We start from the raw sequence: 18117 nt of genomic DNA on the forward strand, positions 1-18117 counted from the left end.
TCTGATTCGGTCCTATCCAATGGCAGCCCAAAATTCGAACATTTGGGGGTTCAAGTGTTAAAAATATAAGTTTTTTTAATATAAACATAGCTCGAAGTGCTCAAAAAAAAAAGTCAGTTTATTTCCTAAGACATTTCATCGAACATATAGTGACTTGTTGTTGTCAACCAAATCATGTTGCACGCATGTCAATAGATATCGACATACGCCGAAGCAATCTGATGAGTGTTATTGATATAATTTGTCAAGTGCTCTCGACACGCAACATGTCGAGGTTTCGACAAGATATGCGGCATATGCTTAATAGGCATTACATCGAACACTTGTGAGCACAAAAGAGAGTCATACCTAACTTTCAAAGAGTTATCGGAAAACTTTTACATGTATATTTCCCTAACTCTGAATGGTCAATGGGACCACCTTGACCCCAATGTACATCCATCGCAGGGCATTATACAATTAAAGGATCACTTAAAAAAAAAAAAAAAAAAACTCTTTTCTCCAATTATACAATCACATGTGGTATTCTATTTCGTATTCCGAACATAATAAAAAATCTCTCCTATTGCAAGAATTAGTCATGATTTATTTATTTATTTGTCAAATCAGGAAGTAGTCATGATAGGTAATATAGCAAAGCAATATGATAAATGATGTAACAACCATAATCATTGGGGTAGGATGGTGTTGGTGATGGAATATCACCAATGACATAAGATAATAAGTTAACATTGTTAATATACAACCTAAGATTAAAATAAACAAAAAATATGGGTAACATAACTTAGAAAATAATCAAGTAAATATCTTCATTTGATATGCCACCACAAAAGTCCACCACATACAAACAAAAATAATGTTTTTGTCTTTTGTAAATATCTTGCACTTCTCCAAACAAACTTTAAATTCCAAAATATTAGACTAATTTTTTTTATAATTTACTGGTATTTTTTTTTTATATTATTTGAAACAGTTGTGAGTTCGATCCTCTTTTATGTTAATAAACAACTCCAAACATTAGCATAAATGCTAATGAAAACAAACTCTAGAATCCAAATAGGCCAAACACATTATGAGCTCATTTAAAAGTGCTTTTAAAAGGTCAAAAATGCTTTTGGTAAAATTAATTTTGAGTTAAAAGCATTTTAAGAAGCATATTGTTTTTTCATAATTAACTTAAATTTTTACTAAAGATTGTTTTCAAAAATATTTTTACTAAATTGACCTTCAATCATTTTAAAAGTACGTTCAAATCGGTCATATTTTCATTTCTCACTTCCCTATCCCATTTGGATAACAAGAAAAATTGCAAATCCACCCAAAAATTCACTTATCATTTTCGAAGTTCCTTCCCTTATTATTTAACTAATAACTCCTCTTCTTTACTTTATTATTACATGTTCGGTTGGATATTCCAAGCATTCACATTTTTCATTGATTTCAACTCTTCTGTTCCCTTTTCCTCCTTCCGTTTTACATGTTCGGTTGGATATTCCAAGCGTTCGCATTTCTCCATTGCGGTCACAAATTCTTCAAACCCATTTGTTTTCTCGATTACCCATCTGCATCCGCGCCTCAAGTTTTCGACTTTCCTTGTGATTTGTGGATTTTGGCATTGATTAGCTTCTGGGTTCCTGTGTTTCCCCAAATGCCCATCTGATTTGGAGGGGTTTTTGGCTGTTAACTTTTGTGACTTCATGCTCATGGTGAGGCCTCCTCCCTCTGATTTCTGAGCTTCTCAGCTTTTAATCCTCTGTTTTAGCTTTCTGGGTTTTGTTTGACATTTCATCTGCTTTTGGTTATATTATGGTTTCTGATCTCATGTGGAGGTGGGCTTTGATTTTGAATACCCCATTTGATTTCTCATGTGATTGTGGTTGCCTCTGGATCTGAGTTTGTTTTTCCCTTTTGATTTCATTTTCTGGTATCTTCTGGTACTGCTTGATTTTGTCATTTTTTTTTTCTAATGGTGTTTGTAGATCTCCTGCATTAGCTTGTATTGATATTGTTCTGTAATCGTATCGAAGTATTGATGGAGTACCTGCATTTTACATTGACTTCTATTCAATGCCCACCTGGTTTCTGCGGTTGAGTCATTTGTTCCTTTTCGAATGAAGAAACTGTTAGTGGCCAGTCATGAGATCAAATCTTGGGTCTTGGTGCTTGACCAATGTATGACTACACTATCTAATCCTGTCAGCGAGTTTTTTTAGTGTAGATTCATGCATTTGTATTTGAAAACTCCTAAACTGGAGTTTGGGAGTTGCTTAGTCTCTTTTTTATCCTTCTAGGTGTTACTTGGATCTCATCTGTCTCTAATTCTGTTTTGTGATTCTGGTTTTAGCCTTTGCGTTTGTTGTTTTTATACGAAGGTTTTTGTTGCCCAAATCTATTTAAGTTGGTTTCAACAAATAAAGATGTATTTGTGCGGCTATTTCTTGTCGTTGGGCTGTGTAGGTTGTTTGTGGATTATGTTTGTAGGTATAAGCACATAAGCTATCACATTACTTACTGTTTACCCATCTGCTAATATAAGCTACTCTGGTTAAATGTCATCCTCAGATGCTCACGGCCGTAGCCAAAGGAAAATGATACTGATAAAGACGTGCATATTTTGTGATTATAAATTACTATCCTGGTAGCTTCCTTGCTCTTTGAGTATGCTAATGGAAAGATTAAACAGGAAAATGAAGTGGGGAAGCTAGTACGAGAAAGTAAAGAAGGGAAATAAGAACTAGTAATCTAGCACATTGCAATGGAAATGTCTACAAAGACAGTTATGGCGATCAAATCTTACCAAAATCAGGCCGGAGTTCTTGTTAAAAACTACTTGCTAGCAGATCCCTTCATACCATACACTTCCATTATTGGAGGCATAATTTTGTGCAAAATGGTATGCTCTTAGATGTGCTATAGGGTGCCTCATTCAAGCTGTAGATTTGGTTTTCTATTTTCTTATTAACTCGTTAAATATTGCAGGTATATGATCTTACCCAATTAATTAGTACCTTTTACATTAAGGCTTATGGTGGTCTTACAAAAATCCAACGAATTGAGTGGAACAGTCGGTGAGGACACCCACTTTCCAACTGTAAAATACTTCCCTTCTGGAACACTACTTGTAAATTTTTTAATTTGAAAAGTTAACTTTTGCAGTGGTATCTCCAGTATTCATGCCATTTTTATCACAGCTCTGTCCTTGTACTTTGTGTTCGGGTCCGATCTCTTTTCTGACCAACAGCACCTTGGCCTTATTACATTTCGAAGCTCACCACTGTCTGTTTTTGGGTTAGGGGTATGTGCCTTCAATTATTAATTTTATTATGAATTCTCAATTATTATCAAAGTATTATTTTACATGTATATTGTTCAAGTGTAATATCATTGTCGGTTTCAATTTGACCTTAAGCTCGTAGGAAGTGATGAACAAATCCCAACATTATCTTATTTGCTTCATTATCATCTGACCAGGCCTAGCCTAGCAGTTAGAAATTAACGCATGAGCCAATCTATCACAGATTGACGAGTGATCTGGACTTTATATATTGTTGGTTGTTTCATCTATATGCACTTTCTTTTGTTTGTATCTCCTGACATTTTTCTGTGGGACATAATTAAGATCATATATCACAGGTCTCTGTTGGGTACTTCTGTGCGGATCTGGGAATGCTGTTATGGCTATATCCTTCTTTAGGTGGAATCGAGTATGTAAGTAACTTCTATATGGAAGACAATTCATATATAATTTATTGGTTTGCTCTAACCGTCTTGACATATGGGTCAGAAGCATCATTTACCAAGGTTATAATAATCCCATTAAGGTGATGCTTAATTGCACAGACATGTATCTAGAAAGTAGAGAAGAAGAGGTTAAGTGAACGGAAAAAGAAATCACATTTGCATATAAATTAAGTTAGTCACTTTTGATTAGACTTTGGCATTTTCTCTTGGATCAGTTTCATTGGAATTTAGGGCTTTTCATATTCAGTTTTCTCTTATAATAGGAGAGGTGGCTGTAGTTGAAATTCGATATATGTTCTGCTTATCTTTGTAATGGTTGGCACTTGGCAGAGGTGTTGTTAGAGTTTAACGGTTTTACTTTTGTTGTTGGACTTTTTGGTGGTAAAATAAATTTTATTTCTTTCCAAAAGAATGTATATAATAATTAAACAAACACTAGTCAGCTTATACACAAATCTTTTATTAGAAACAAGTAACGTTCACCACATGTTTGCAGCTGTATAACTCTTGATATGGTGGGATTCAATTTCAGGTTTTCCATCACTCACTATCTGGAATTGCAGTAGCATACTCCATGTTTTCTGGGGAAGGGCAACTTTATACATACATGATCCTCATCTCTGAGATCACTACGCCAGAGATCAATATGAGATGGTAAGTTTATACACACAAGATTATGTTTAGTTTATGGTTTTCCATCTTTAATATAAGCTTTCGGTTTCATGAAGGTATCTTGATACAGCTGGTCTGAAGAGGTCCAGCGCATATCTCCTAAACGGCATTGTGATATTTTTATTATGGCTGGTCAGTTGAAGTCCTTTTGTATTATTATCTTTTGATCATTAAAGGTGGGGCTATCATATAATAGAGGGAATTCAGTTGCAACAACACTTCCCTGATACTTTCACTTATAATATTGGGTAGTGCTATCCACACACCCATTTTTACTTTTCACACTCCCCTCTCAATTTTCGGCCGTCGGATCGAATGAATTGAAGAGGATCAATGGCCAAAAATTAACAAGGGTGTGAGAGGTGTGTGTGTGTGAATAGCACTATCCATAATATAAACTCAGTCATTTCGTAGCCACTTGTCTTGATGTAAGCAGCATCATGAGCATATATCTTTCTTGTCCTCTGGTTACATAACTATCGTTGTTAGACATGCTTTCTGAAGGACTTTATGGAATGCAGGCGGCAAGAATTCTGCTGTTCGGTTACATGTTTTACCATGTTTACTTGCACTATGATATGGTAAGATTGCAACTCCATGAAGAAATGTACCACCTACACCTTGTATTTTGCTTGCTGTATACTTTCAGTCTTCAAAAGTTGAGTTATGCACTTTACATTCTTTGGATAGTTCTCTGAGAAGGGGTAAAAAGTTTGGATCTTTGCATTTTCAACACCGTCCTCTTTTGGTGTGCTTTTCTTGGGAACAGGATGAAATCTTGAATCTTGCTCATGGAGTGCAATATTTTACATTTTTTAACCATTCTAGAAGATTCTATATTTCTCAGGTCGTACTTCTTTAAACGAAAAAAAAAAAGAAATGAAAAGGGACGAAAACATCCTTTACATGTTCCCTTAAAAGCAATCTTTGTGAAATTTGTATGAATCGTCTTTTCAGATTTTGGAGTGTCATTTGTTGCAAGTAGTTAATCATTTTAATTGGATTGCAGATCATCCAGATGCACATCTTCGGATATCTTTTGGTCTTTGTCGTGCCAACAGTGCTAGCAGTAATGAATTTGATGTGGTTTGGAAAGATTATCAAGGGATTGATGAAGCAATTGGCCAAGATGCAATGATGGATATCCATATATATACATATATATATGTATGTATATGTGTATATATATATATGTATATGTATATGTATATATGTGTGTTTGAAATGAGTCGAAAGGCTTGCGCTTTAAGATGGATCTGATCTTGTGCATTCTTCTATATTGTTGCTGTATAAATGATAGAGGCCCAGAGGAGGGTTAAAAAGCAATCAAAACCGGAGGCATTTTGGAGGCCAAAATTGTTGTAGATGATTCCAAGTTTGTTGTTAAGTTACGAGGGGAATCGATTATGTCACGATAGTTAAATGGTTCAAAGTTGCATGCGTTGTTTCAGCAACCTCTTTAATGTTTTCACTAGTTTTGCTACAATGCTTAGCTTATTATGGATGTGCCTACCCACAAGTTGAGATGTGCAAATCCATATTGGACCTGGATTGTCTGCCGTTCTCATCTCATGCTCTTTCCATTCCCGCTTATTTCTGTGGTCACGGTTAAGTTATGTCAACATTTTATATTGAATTTTTTTTAGAAATAATAAGACAAAAAGCAATAGGAATATAAAATATTGATTTGGTTTAATCGTGATCATAGAAATAGGAGGGGATAAGAAGGGTATGGGATGGGGATGGCAAACAATTCAGGTCCTATGCACAAGGACCCTAAGCATGTTCCGAAAAGTAATTTCCACAGAGCTCGTCCTTTTTAGAAATTGTAAGATTAAATAAATCAAATAGGAATTAAGGTATCGTTTGGTATGCAGACGGGACGGGACAGGACGGAACGGAATGAGACAAGACGGGACAGGACAGGACGGAACAGAACGGAGCGGGAGCAAAGATGCCCTCGGATGGAAACAAGGAGGAAGAAGAAGGAGATGGAGAGATTACAATTTTGTGTTCCACGGATGTGGAACGAGTCGTTCCAGGGGGGTGAGGTGGAACGAAAATTCACCCAAAACTCGTCCTGTGGAACAACTCGTTCCACCCGTTTTAGGCGCACCAAACGTGGGACGGAACGCCTTGTCCCACTCTGTTCCGTCCCGTCCCACGTACCAAACGGTGCTTAAGCGACAAAATAAACGATGAGTCCGAAAGTTAAAAATGGAAGTGTGTTCTTATTTATTTGTGATTTGTCATCATTTGGTGATTTTACGTCGCATTGAAGACAAAAGTAGGAAAAATCTTGAGGATCAACCTAGTACCGCACCTGCGACGGATTGCAAAAGCATCCATGTACCATTTTCCCCCTCTACGTAAAATAGAATAGCTATTAGGTATCTATCAGTCGGGCTCGTGGTATCTAATTTCTAGAATTTCTAGTGCTCAAGTAAAATATATATCAACTCAACTCATTTTGTTTAACCAGTTTTTTTTTTTGTTGGGTACGATTTAATTATAATTTTTTAAAATGCAGATATGTTGTCAATGATATTAATTTTATCTATAATTTGACCTTTAAATTATCAAGATCCGTTGAATATGATTGTTTATAAACTCAACTTCCCTTGCCCAAAGGCACAGTCAACCTCGAGGGAGGACTGGATGCATAACAAATTAGCAAGTAACGACCGTTTACATGGAACAAGTGGAAGATAGAAAGCATTGAAACGAAAACATATATATATATATATATATATATATATATATATATTCTTTAAGGGAATGGATACGTTTCAAAAAATAGAGATTAGTTGTGGGGCCCACATTCCATTGAACTTCAACGACCCAAACAATCTATTTTTCAAGTTGCACCTCATAGATCATTCTTGCAAATATTTGAGGCATCTAATTGAGTTCAAAGAAATTGACGAACACTGTGTTCTAAGAAATGTTAAAATTTCATCGTAACAACTAAATGGATAAATGGTTTCAAATTGAATAGAATTGTTTTCATAGATCATCTATGAATTGAGATTTACAAAATTGACGGTTTGGATTGTTGAAGTTTGATATGGAATGGGTCCCACAACTAATGCCCATTTTTTGATATTATAAACTTTGTGTTTGTTCAAATAAGAAGTTTACAGACTTTGAGTCTTTATGTTAACCATACCAAGTACAATTGTCTCTGCAAAAAGAAGTTTTTCAAAATTAAAGTTGATTAAATCTTATCTTCGGTCAATTATATCCAGGGTTTAAAATTTCTTCGATATAGTCGATATTTCCATGGAAATATCCAAAAATCATAGAAGGGTATGGAAATGGGGAAAAATTCTAAACTTCACCTTATATCAGAGAAACTTTTAAGTTTAGGCTGAAATCGACATATATTGTTGATATCTTATACATCTGTTAAATATTGGAGAAACTCTTATATTTTGTCCAAACCAATGTTTGACAATTCCTAAAATTTCTTTATAAATTTCCATTATTTCCATCGATAGCAACCGATATCGATATCAATACTTCCACTTGTACCGATATTTTAAACACTGATTATATGACAAGAAATATTAAATGGATTAGCTATTTTATACTGGAAAAAAAAATGGTTGAAAAATTAGATTATGTAAACTTAATTATTATATTTTTGTTTAAAAACGTGAGATGTATAATATTTAAGTAATGTTTGTAATCTTTCTTCTTTTGATATTATTTTTTAATAATATTTGACGTAGTTCTCAGGGTCAGATGTGTGTGTATGATATGACAAAAAAAAAAAAAAAACAAATGTATTTATACACACACACTAATTAACATTCTCAATAAAATCTGGTCCACCAAACGTAGGTATCCAAAGTGTTGAGTGAGTAGTGTAGCCGTGTAGTGCAAATCAGAACTGAATTAGTTGGGGAAAAGCTATTGTGACAAAATAGTTTTCGAAGCTGATACTATATATATAATGCGTTACTTTTATAACTAATAAACGAAAAGTTAGATAGAACCATATATCATGCAAAAAACAATTCAAAAGTGCAAGCTTGGTTAACATGCATTCGAACAGCAGCCGATATAGGCAAACTTAATTAAAGAAAGGATGGCCAGGTGTCATCTTCCAATATCGTATTTTATTAACATTTGAAAGTACATTCTTAATTAATCCGTTAAAGTATGCAGTAAAAGTACAGCGACAGCTAGGGTTTAGGGTTAGTGGCATGTAAATTATGTTCTAAGCATGTAAATTATGCAGCAAAGTACAGGTACAGCTAGAGTTTAGGGTTTAGTGGCATGTAAATTATGGTCTAAGTATGTAAGTTATGCAGCAAAGTACAGGTACAGCTAGGGTTTAGGGTTTAGTGGCATGTATTATGTCCTAAGCATGTACAGATACAATTTTTATTAGGGGGTATACTAATACGAGTAATCTTCCTGAAATGGTAGTAAAACCCATGTGAGTTTGTGGAATGGCAAGCAAGAACTGATCGGTCCTCGTCAGTATTATCCTGTGGTTTGAGGATGTTGCGTCATCTCCAGCCGAGAAGGTTCCATGTCTGACATGTTCCAAATTCTATGTTCTTTGTTTGTTTTCGATAATGTTAATATGACCCATAAAACCCGCAGTTTTTGAAGCTTAGCAGATTTGCAGGGCATGATCGTGATTCGTGAGTGCCATTATGTATCTAGGAGTTTATGATGCATGAACTTGCTAATTATTCTTAATAAAAGTTCACATTTTGGCAACAGCAAAGAAATTACAACGCATGAAATTTTAATCCAACTTCTCATCGGGTGTTCGAATTTGCTTAGTCGACCAAAACCTGTGTATAATATATAATAAAGCATGCGCAGTCTTTTTATGATTTCTGGTCTCTGTGTGTGTGTGTGTGTTATATCTGAGCATGCACGGATGCTATACATCCCTTCATGTGCGTGCGTACGTGTAGCGCACACACTCGCAATTTTAATTCAGAACCTCTGGATGATAAACATCTGTTACTCCATATGAGAAAACCCTAATGCAGCTCAGATAATTAGTCTACCTTTTAATTCATTGAATTAATGACCTCTATAAATAGGTACTACATATAACAAGGATTCACCTGTCTCTATATACCTAATCTTTTGATCCCAAATGGCAACACCCCTCAGCACGACCTCCCTTTTCCTTCTAGCCGTTGCAACATTCTTCAGTTTCAACCAAACCCTAGCCAGCCATAGCTCCAGTTCTACTTCCCTGGTGCTTGGACTAACACATTCTCAGGTTTCCCTTCCAAGCCCGAAAGCATCTTCTTACTCGAAAAAGATGCCATCACAAGTGTCAGACATGGTAGAGCCATTGAGGGAAGTGAGAGATGGGTATTTGATATCTCTTAGTTTAGGGACACCCTCACAAGTCACTCAAGTATATATGGATACCGGGAGTGACCTAACTTGGGTTCCTTGTGGCAATCTTTCTTTTGTTTGCATAGATTGTGATGACGATAGGAACAACAAACTAATGCCCACTTTCTCTCCTTCAGCTTCTTCTTCGTCTATTAGAGACCTTTGTGGGAGCTCCTTTTGCATTGACATCCATAGCTCAGATAACTCTATCGATCCATGCACCATTGCTGGATGTTCGCTTGCTACCCTTCTTAAGGACACATGTCCTAGACCATGCCCTTCATTTGCTTACACTTATGGCGCAGGTGGGGTTGTCCAAGGGACACTTAGTAGAGACACGCTAAGGGTTCATGGAATTAGTACTACCCCCAACAATATTGTCACTAGGGAAATTCCCAAGTTTTGTTTTGGGTGCATCGGGTCTACCTATAAAGAGCCTATTGGGATTGCAGGCTTTGGTAGGGGAGCGCTTTCCCTCCCATCCCAATTAGGGTTTCTACATAAGAGCTTCTCTCATTGCTTCTTGGCTTTCAAGTATGCAAACAACCCTAATGTTTCAAGTCCACTAGTCGTAGGAGATGTTGCTATTTCTTCCAAGGAAAACTTGCAATTCACTCCAATGTTGAAGAGTCCCATGTACCCTAACAACTACTACATTGGTCTAGAGGCCATCACAATAGGTAATGCCAGTGCAGTAACACAAGTGCCCTCAAGCTTGAGAGAGTTTGATTCACAAGGCAATGGGGGTTTGCTGATTGACTCAGGAACCACTTACACGTCATTTGCCTGAGCCATTTTACTCCAATCTTCTCTCCGTTCTTGAGTCGGTGATTTCGTATCCTAGGGCCAAGGAAATGGAGACAAAGACCTCTTTTGATCTTTGTTATTTAGTCCCACACACAATGAATAATACTATCACAAATCAGGAAGACCTACTATTTCCTCCAATAACTTTCCACTTCTTGAATAATGTGAGTCTTGCTTTGCCCCAAGGAAATCACTTCTATGCCATGGGAGCTCCAGTAAACTCGAGTGTGGTGAAATGCTTATTGTTCCAAACAATGGATGATGGAGATTACGGGCCAGCCGGGGTTTTCGGTAGCTTCCAGCAGCAAAATGTGGAGGTTGTGTATGACCTGGCGAAAGAGAGAATTGGGTTTCAGCCAATGGATTGTGCTTCAGCTGCAGCCTCTCAAGGACTTCAAAGAAACTAAGTAACTCCCTTCCATGTTTTCATGATACGGTCGTTCTTGCTGTTTTAAAGTTGTGCATTTCAGCAGACAAAATAACGAGGCTTCGGCAATTGCAGTTTGAAATTTTGCATAATGTATTTTGCTAGTTTATTTTTGTTTCAATAAATTTAATTCGCTTTTTGTTCTTGGCCAAATATCATTGTGTGAAAATGATGAGCTGGTTATATTCCAGTTGATTGGTGAAGATGGAACCATTTGCAGTGGAGTAACTTAATTAGCAATATTCTCTGTGAACCAATTGTTTACTTATCTTTATTCTCCTTTTGTTTATTCAATTTAAGCCCTAATTTAAAATTTGCAAACATATAGGAACACTATTGACCTATTAATGCAATTTATTTACACTCATGCCACTCATACTTTATGGTTCCTTTTTCAAATTCCTAAATTTATGCCAAATTAAAAGTAGTAGAAAAAGTGAAATAAAATGAAAAAAGTGTTTGCATTAACCGTATCTATGTTAAACTAGAAAAGTAGTTTTTTTTTTTTCGTGATATATTTTGTAGCAATTTTATCCATATTAATTGGTAGGTAAATTAGTTTGTTCCAATTATTTTTTAAAAATAAATACTACACCTATATTATATATTTTGAATCAAATAACATTCCTCTAACTTGTAGGTAAATTATTTTATATGTATTGTTATATATGTTAGACACGTTTTGTTGTTGTATAAACATGAGTGGAACATAATATTGTTGATTTTATATACATCAAACTGCATTTCTTTTGTTATAGGTAAATTATTTTCCATGTACAAGTACTTATGTTAGGCAAGTTTAGTTGTTGGTACCTACACCCATGGTATAATTGGTGTAGGTAAATTATTGGAAATTAATTTGTAGTTAGGTAATGAACATTTTGCATCATTGGAAATGAACATTTCAAAGAGTAGGTAGGTAAATTAATTTGTTCTGATTATATAAAAAAAATTACACGACACCTAGTTATATTTAATTTTTCCAATTATTAAAAAAATTTATGCTACACCCAACCAAATAACATTTCTCTAACTTGTAGGTAAATTATTTTCCATGTATTGTTAGATATGTTAGGCACGTTTTATTGTTTTATAAACATGGGTGTAACATAGTATTTTTAATACTATGCATCGAACTACATTCCTTCTTAATATAGGTAAATTATTTTCCATGTAATTAGTACATATGTTAGGCATGTTTTTTTGTTGGTATATTATTTTGCATCATTGTAAAAAAGAGATATTATATTACACCCATGGTATAATTGTTGTAGGTAAATTAATGTGCATGTAGATAATGAAATAAAAATGTCAGAAATAACAGTGTGAGAAAAAAAGCGTGCGGGAATCACTTCCCTATGCCGATTGGTAACAACTGAGAATTGCGAGCTAACGGTACGAAACGAATAGAATAGAGCATTGAACATGCACGATAAGTAGTAGGAGGCCTGCAAGTATGTATGTGCTAAAAGTCGGATCTTCATGTTGAAAAACAAAAGTGCTTTCTGCCGCAGATAGGCTTATAATAAGCCGCTTATCAGGACAGCACAAACAAAACACCAATAGGTAAGATGTACTGATACAGCTTGAAGGAGATGTTTTTTTAAAAGGAAAACTAATAAAAAAAAATATTCAAAACTTTGAATTTTAATCAAAAGTCATTAAATAACTTTATTTAATGATAAGAACAAGTGAAGGAAAAAAAAAAAAAAAAAACTTCTCAAACGTGTGCGCAGTCTCCTTTGCCGTTGCATCTTTGGCTGCTTCTTTTTTCAGTACCCATCCACTGGGGTCCAAAAATTGCCTGCCAAAGCAACTCCAATCATGGTTGCTCATATCTATTTTACAGCACACACCTCTATATATTTGTACTATATATATACATACACACCCTACTACCTATTATATATTATGGACATATGAAGCACTGAAGACTACCTTGTGCAACTTTATTGACCACGCCACTACCTTTTATACCTACAATTTTAATTTACATGATGCACCATTGAGACGAGTGTGATGTTCCCAGCAATTTCCATCCACGAAACCGTCGGCGCCGTGAGATGCTTTGTAAATTGTATGGTAACCAAAATTCAAGGTTTTTAAGTCCAGGGCTCATATCCGTGGGTGTATTTGATTTTATTGATTTCATTTGCATTATTTTTTTATTTTGCAGAGGGAGAAGGTGAGATTGTAGGTGGAGGAGAAGAGGAAGCCACAGATGGGTGGACAATAAAAGAAAATTAAGTAATTGGTGAAGAAAGTTAAGAAATCGAAGGGATACAGAAAAAATTTGATGAGTATCAGACAAAATTAGAAGAAGAAAATGTGTTTGGAATATGAGAATATGCCATAAACAATCAAGAGGAGAGAGAAAAATGTAACACCGTTAAATTATGTCTTTTTTATTAAAATTTAAAATCTTTTGTCCTGTTTATTAAAATTTAAGAACTTTTCATTAAAATTTATCTTTTTCATTAAATAAAGTTATAGCATAATTTTTTTATTAAAATACACTTAGCCCAAAACCTTTTCATAAAGTTCCCATTTTTAAAAACAAACGAGTTTTCAAACCCAACTAATATAATGCTACTAAGTACTAACAACTTGCCCAAATGAATCCCACAATTGCTAGCCACAGCATGTATCGATTTCGATTTTCAAACATCCCTATTTTTCTTACTAAGCTGAACTGTAAAATGATGCTAATATATGTACTTTGTGCGTGTGGGTGCTGAAAACTGGGCAACAAGGACCGACTTCGTAGTTTCCACTAAAATTATGTTCAGTTCTAATTAAAGAACAAGAATTCTTATTAGTTACTACCAAACATCCGAGTATTTTCATGCCAAACCATTTCATTACAAGAAAAGACAATCACAATCTCCATATCTAAACAAACATGCATATACAAATCTGAATTCAATGTACACATTCAAGTGAAACTCGATAGCTGATATATCATGTTCCAACCGTGAGTTACGCGAGCTATTGTGGAAATACCGAGCAGGCAGTGACCGAAAGCACCGTAGAAGGTTCTCCGGTCTATGAGCAACAAGACGAGCTTGCCACCCTTTCAGAAGGTCTGTCCATAAGAACCATTCCTGCGGGTTCTGCACAGGCTGCACTCGAGGTAATCTCTTTGCTGTACCCCAAAACAGAAGAAAACCGCAATCAGATCACTAAATTACATTATAACAAAAACCAAATAAGCAAAAAGACATGCGTAAATCCATTTTTTAACAGTTAATTCATTGCGCTGAAATGGGTAGATGCTATTGCTCCTATAAAGACCTTATAAAAGTACCTATCTCATAGAAAATGTCATTGACATTGTCTGCAGTTTTTGCAGAGGTTTCGAGGAAGAAAAGGCCATTCTCTTGAGCATATGATTGTGCATCCTACAACAGCAGCAGCAATTATACGAGCAGCACTCAGAATGAATATACATATAAGTTATAACAAATAGATTCTAGTCAAGCAAGCTCCATTAAACATCGTACTTTATTATACAGTTCCTTTTGTTTGTCCATTCTTTCAAAGTAACCTCTTCAAGGAAACAAATATAAATTTTAATTTCACATTATTTAAATCTTTTTCACACATATTTTTCAGAAAAGTGCAGTACCACAAATTGCGATACACAACCTGGAGTACATGAACTACAGTCCGCAAGCCTAGGGAAATATGCTTAGTTGCTTCAAACTTCAAAACTAAATATCAACATTGGATAGATGAAAAGAGACAGAGAAAAAGACAGCTTGCAGTTACCCATGTCATATAATACGTGCAGAATGGAGAACTGGAAGATATTACTATAAGAATGAAACTGTAATAACGTTGTCCAACACTAATATATAAGCATACTTTATACAAGAAGAACGAATGATTCAAGAATGAGGCGTTTGGACAGGAAAAATATCTAGTGATATAAAAGTTCAACCAGTAAGCAGAACAAAAGAAAGCAGAAAGTAATGACTTACCTCTGCTGCCACTTTCCTGGCCTCCACCAGATCCGCTTTATTACCAGCTAGTGCCATAACCATGTTTGGGTTACCTTGTCATATGAGAAAAAAATAAAATTATTAAAAATTAATGTCACAATGGGAAAACTAAAGAAGCCAGTACCAAAACTTAGCATACATTAGTTTCCATGCCCCATCAATTAAATAGAGGAATGTCTACAGGCTACAATAAAGTGATAAAAAATACCTTGTGACTTGAGTTCGAGGACCCATTTTTTTGCTCGCTCAAATGAGGCCTACAAGAAAAGTAAAATTAAATTTCTATTTAAGATGCATTTGACTTAATATATCACATTAGCCAAAAAATGAGACACAAAAGCAATAAATGATAAGATATCCAATAGGAACAACCTTCAACTAGGGATGACTAAAGCCTGAATTCTACTGAATGAATGCAAATTCAACATCAACAAAGAAATAAATTTCATGGAAATCTAAAATTCCAAACACTGGAAAAAATGTTTTCAGAATACTCACTTGATTTGTTAAATCATACACAATAATTGCAGCAGCAGCTCCTCTGTAATACATTGGCGCCAAACTATGGTACCTCTCTTGACCTGCTGTATCCCAAATCTCAAATTTTACAGTTGCATCGTTTACAGCCAATGTTTGTGAGAAGAAGGCAGCACCTATTGTTGATTCCTGTATCATACAAAAAACGGTAATGGTCTGGACCAAAAAGAAAAGGCTTCCTTTGAAAGTTATAGAACAAACCTGAAATTCAATGAATTGTCCTTTTACAAAGCGCAACACCAGACTAGACTTCCCAGCTCCAACATCCCCAAGAAGCACCTGAACCAGCACATCAAACATCAAACTGGTAATGACGAAATGCAATACCCAAAGAAAAATAATAAACAAATTACTAAAAATTATACATCACATTATGCTAAACTGCATATGCCTACATATATTCGAATTAGTGATCAGTATATTAGCAAACATCTTTCAAAGAAAGCACAACCTTTATGTTGACATGGACTCCTGCTTTTACATTTGTATTCCTACTTATAATATGGTAGCATTGTGGCAATACTGACATCATATACCAAGAAAGTTATGAGACTTGCACCAGTCACAGTATGTTCATTTGTTCTCAGAGACCCTCGGGTTAAAACATCGGAACCAGACCGAGATAAACAAGAATACGAAAGAGTAATAACTTTGGTCTAAACGGATAGGAATCCTAACAAGCTTTCAGTCCCATTTTTTCTCAATGCAGCGAGGATGCTAAAATAAATTAAAAAACCATGACCATACACAAGCAAGAATACAACTATGGAAAAACAAAAGTGCAAAATTTCGACATTAAAAGATGTTGTAATTGACTACCATTCCAGGGTTTAAAGAAAAGAAAAAAAAAAAGATATTGTTAACCCACATTCCTTTATGTTAATTAAAGCAATCAAATCCATTAATAACGAAACATAAATCCAAATATGAACTGGCCTGAAAATACACAATAATCTGAATATTACGCACAAATCATGCAGAACAAAATTCACAGCTGAACAAATCAGACCCAAATCAGAATATCCAAAATCCAAAACAAATTGCATGAGAAACAAACCAAATTCACATCACAATTCTCATTGAATCGTACACAAACCGATCAAAAACACAAAATTTCCTAAACCCCAGTTGAAATTACACAAATCCCATACAGGACAGCATCAAAGATCAATCAGAATCGCACAATTTCATAAAATTGAATAGAAAGCAGGCTCAAGAAAAGGGCTTTTCGCAGAAGCAGAAACGCGTACCAATTTGGCATTGATGTTCTTGTTCCCGGCGGTGGCCATGAGTGCAATGGATTGAAAATTGATGAGATCAGAAAATCGAGCAGAATTTGAGGCAGAGGAACGCAGACGTTGACGAAGAAGGCAAGATGGGGTCTGATGCAAGCAGAAGCAGAAGAAGAAGAAGAAGAAGGCGGCAAATCGAGGAAGGATCCTAAAAGCCAAGCCAAGACCAACAACCCTTCTCTCTCTCTCTCTCTCTTCTCGAATGCGAAGACCTTTACTGAAGCAAATGACCTTTTTTTTTTTAACGGAATATTATTATTTCCGATTATTTTATTTTATTTAATACCAACGTGTTCCGCGTGGCAAAGCGTACGAGACGGAATAATCTTCTTTCATCGTTCCAGTCCAACCAGGCCAACCAGCCTGTCTACTCAGCTTCCACTTGGGCACCTTTTGTTTAAGATAATGAGCTCATTCGACGGGCTTGGACTTGAAGTTTAGGCCCAACACAATCATGGACCGGCCTAGTACTTTTGAGGCCCAACACATTCCCGGGATTAAGTTGGTGAATTGGAGTCTTTTCCTTCGAACCTGTATCCCGATTTAAACCATTTTCCTTAGAGGGTACCCTTATAATATTGGGACGTGATATCAACATTTTTTTTTTTATCTTTCACACATTTTTTAATTTTCGACCATTGGATCAGATGAATTGAAGAAAATCAAAAGGCAAAAATTAATAAATGATATATAAGAAGTAAAAAAAATGTGTTTAGATAGCACACTCCATAATATTTTGTGAGCTGTTAACTCACACAAGAAACGTCACGTGACTCACTTAGTAAAATATGTGACATGCATGAATTAGGCGTTCAAGAACCAAGACCCCTTTCGGTAATTTTCTGTAAAGCAATTTTTGAAGAATTGTTTTGTAAAACCGAAACGACAAATAGGATTTCGCATTTTATGACTTGAACATGTGTTTGGTGGTTTAATTCAAGATTGATTTTTGGGAAATGAAAATCTTGAAAATGCGTCTAGTAACTATATCTAAAATGTTAAAATTCGTATTTGGTAGTAATGTGGCGGTGGTGGTATTCAAGATTGAATTTTGAGAACGAAAAACGTTGAAAACACATCTGGTAAATATATCTAACATGTCAAAATTCGTGTTTGGTAGTAATAGTGACAGTGGTGGCAGCTATCGTGGTTGAGAAATGTGGTAGTGGTGAGGGTGGGGTGGGCATGGTGGAGGTGGTGGTAGCAGTAGCCATGATAAGGGTAATGAAGGGAGGGGGGGGTGGGATGTGGTGATGGT

The 18117-nt window shown here is 35.4% G+C and overlaps 2 protein-coding genes and 1 pseudogene across 3 annotated transcripts; 2 read left to right on the top strand and 1 right to left on the bottom strand.

Annotated features, from left to right (window-relative positions):
- Positions 1–1389: 1389 nt before the first annotated feature.
- LOC103945125 (TLC domain-containing protein 4-B) lies at positions 1390–5867 on the top strand. Of its 2 annotated transcripts, XM_048574269.1 has the most exons (10): positions 1390–1706; positions 2563–2605; positions 2684–2893; positions 2980–3068; positions 3157–3295; positions 3634–3708; positions 4274–4395; positions 4470–4545; positions 4935–4994; positions 5423–5867. In XM_048574269.1, exons 3-10 carry the CDS (start codon positions 2756–2758, stop codon positions 5549–5551), a joined length of 828 nt encoding a protein of 275 aa, XP_048430226.1. In that variant the 5' UTR covers positions 1390–1706; positions 2563–2605; positions 2684–2755; the 3' UTR covers positions 5552–5867. The 2 variants fall into 2 exon arrangements, with proteins under 2 accessions (XP_048430226.1, XP_018502452.1); XM_018646936.2 differs by lacking the exon at positions 2563–2605.
- A 3764-nt stretch (positions 5868–9631) lies between these two features.
- Positions 9632–11006, top strand: LOC108865324 (annotated as a pseudogene).
- Positions 11007–13821: 2815 nt separating this feature from the next.
- Positions 13822–16980, bottom strand: LOC103945124 (ras-related protein RABF2b). Its single transcript, XM_009355650.3, is given in 8 exon segments — positions 13822–14133; positions 14136–14171; positions 14334–14427; positions 15010–15083; positions 15239–15287; positions 15529–15696; positions 15769–15846; positions 16818–16980. Coding segments are annotated over 8 exon segments (600 nt in total). The 5' UTR covers positions 16857–16980; the 3' UTR covers positions 13822–14071.
- Positions 16981–18117: the final 1137 nt, after the last annotated feature.

Source organism: the organism of the source record quoted next, unplaced genomic scaffold (assembly GCF_019419815.1).
Source record: "Pyrus x bretschneideri cultivar Hongxiangsu unplaced genomic scaffold, Pyrus_bretschneideri_v1 Contig7, whole genome shotgun sequence".
NCBI classification, from domain to species: Eukaryota; Viridiplantae; Streptophyta; class Magnoliopsida; order Rosales; family Rosaceae; genus Pyrus; species Pyrus x bretschneideri.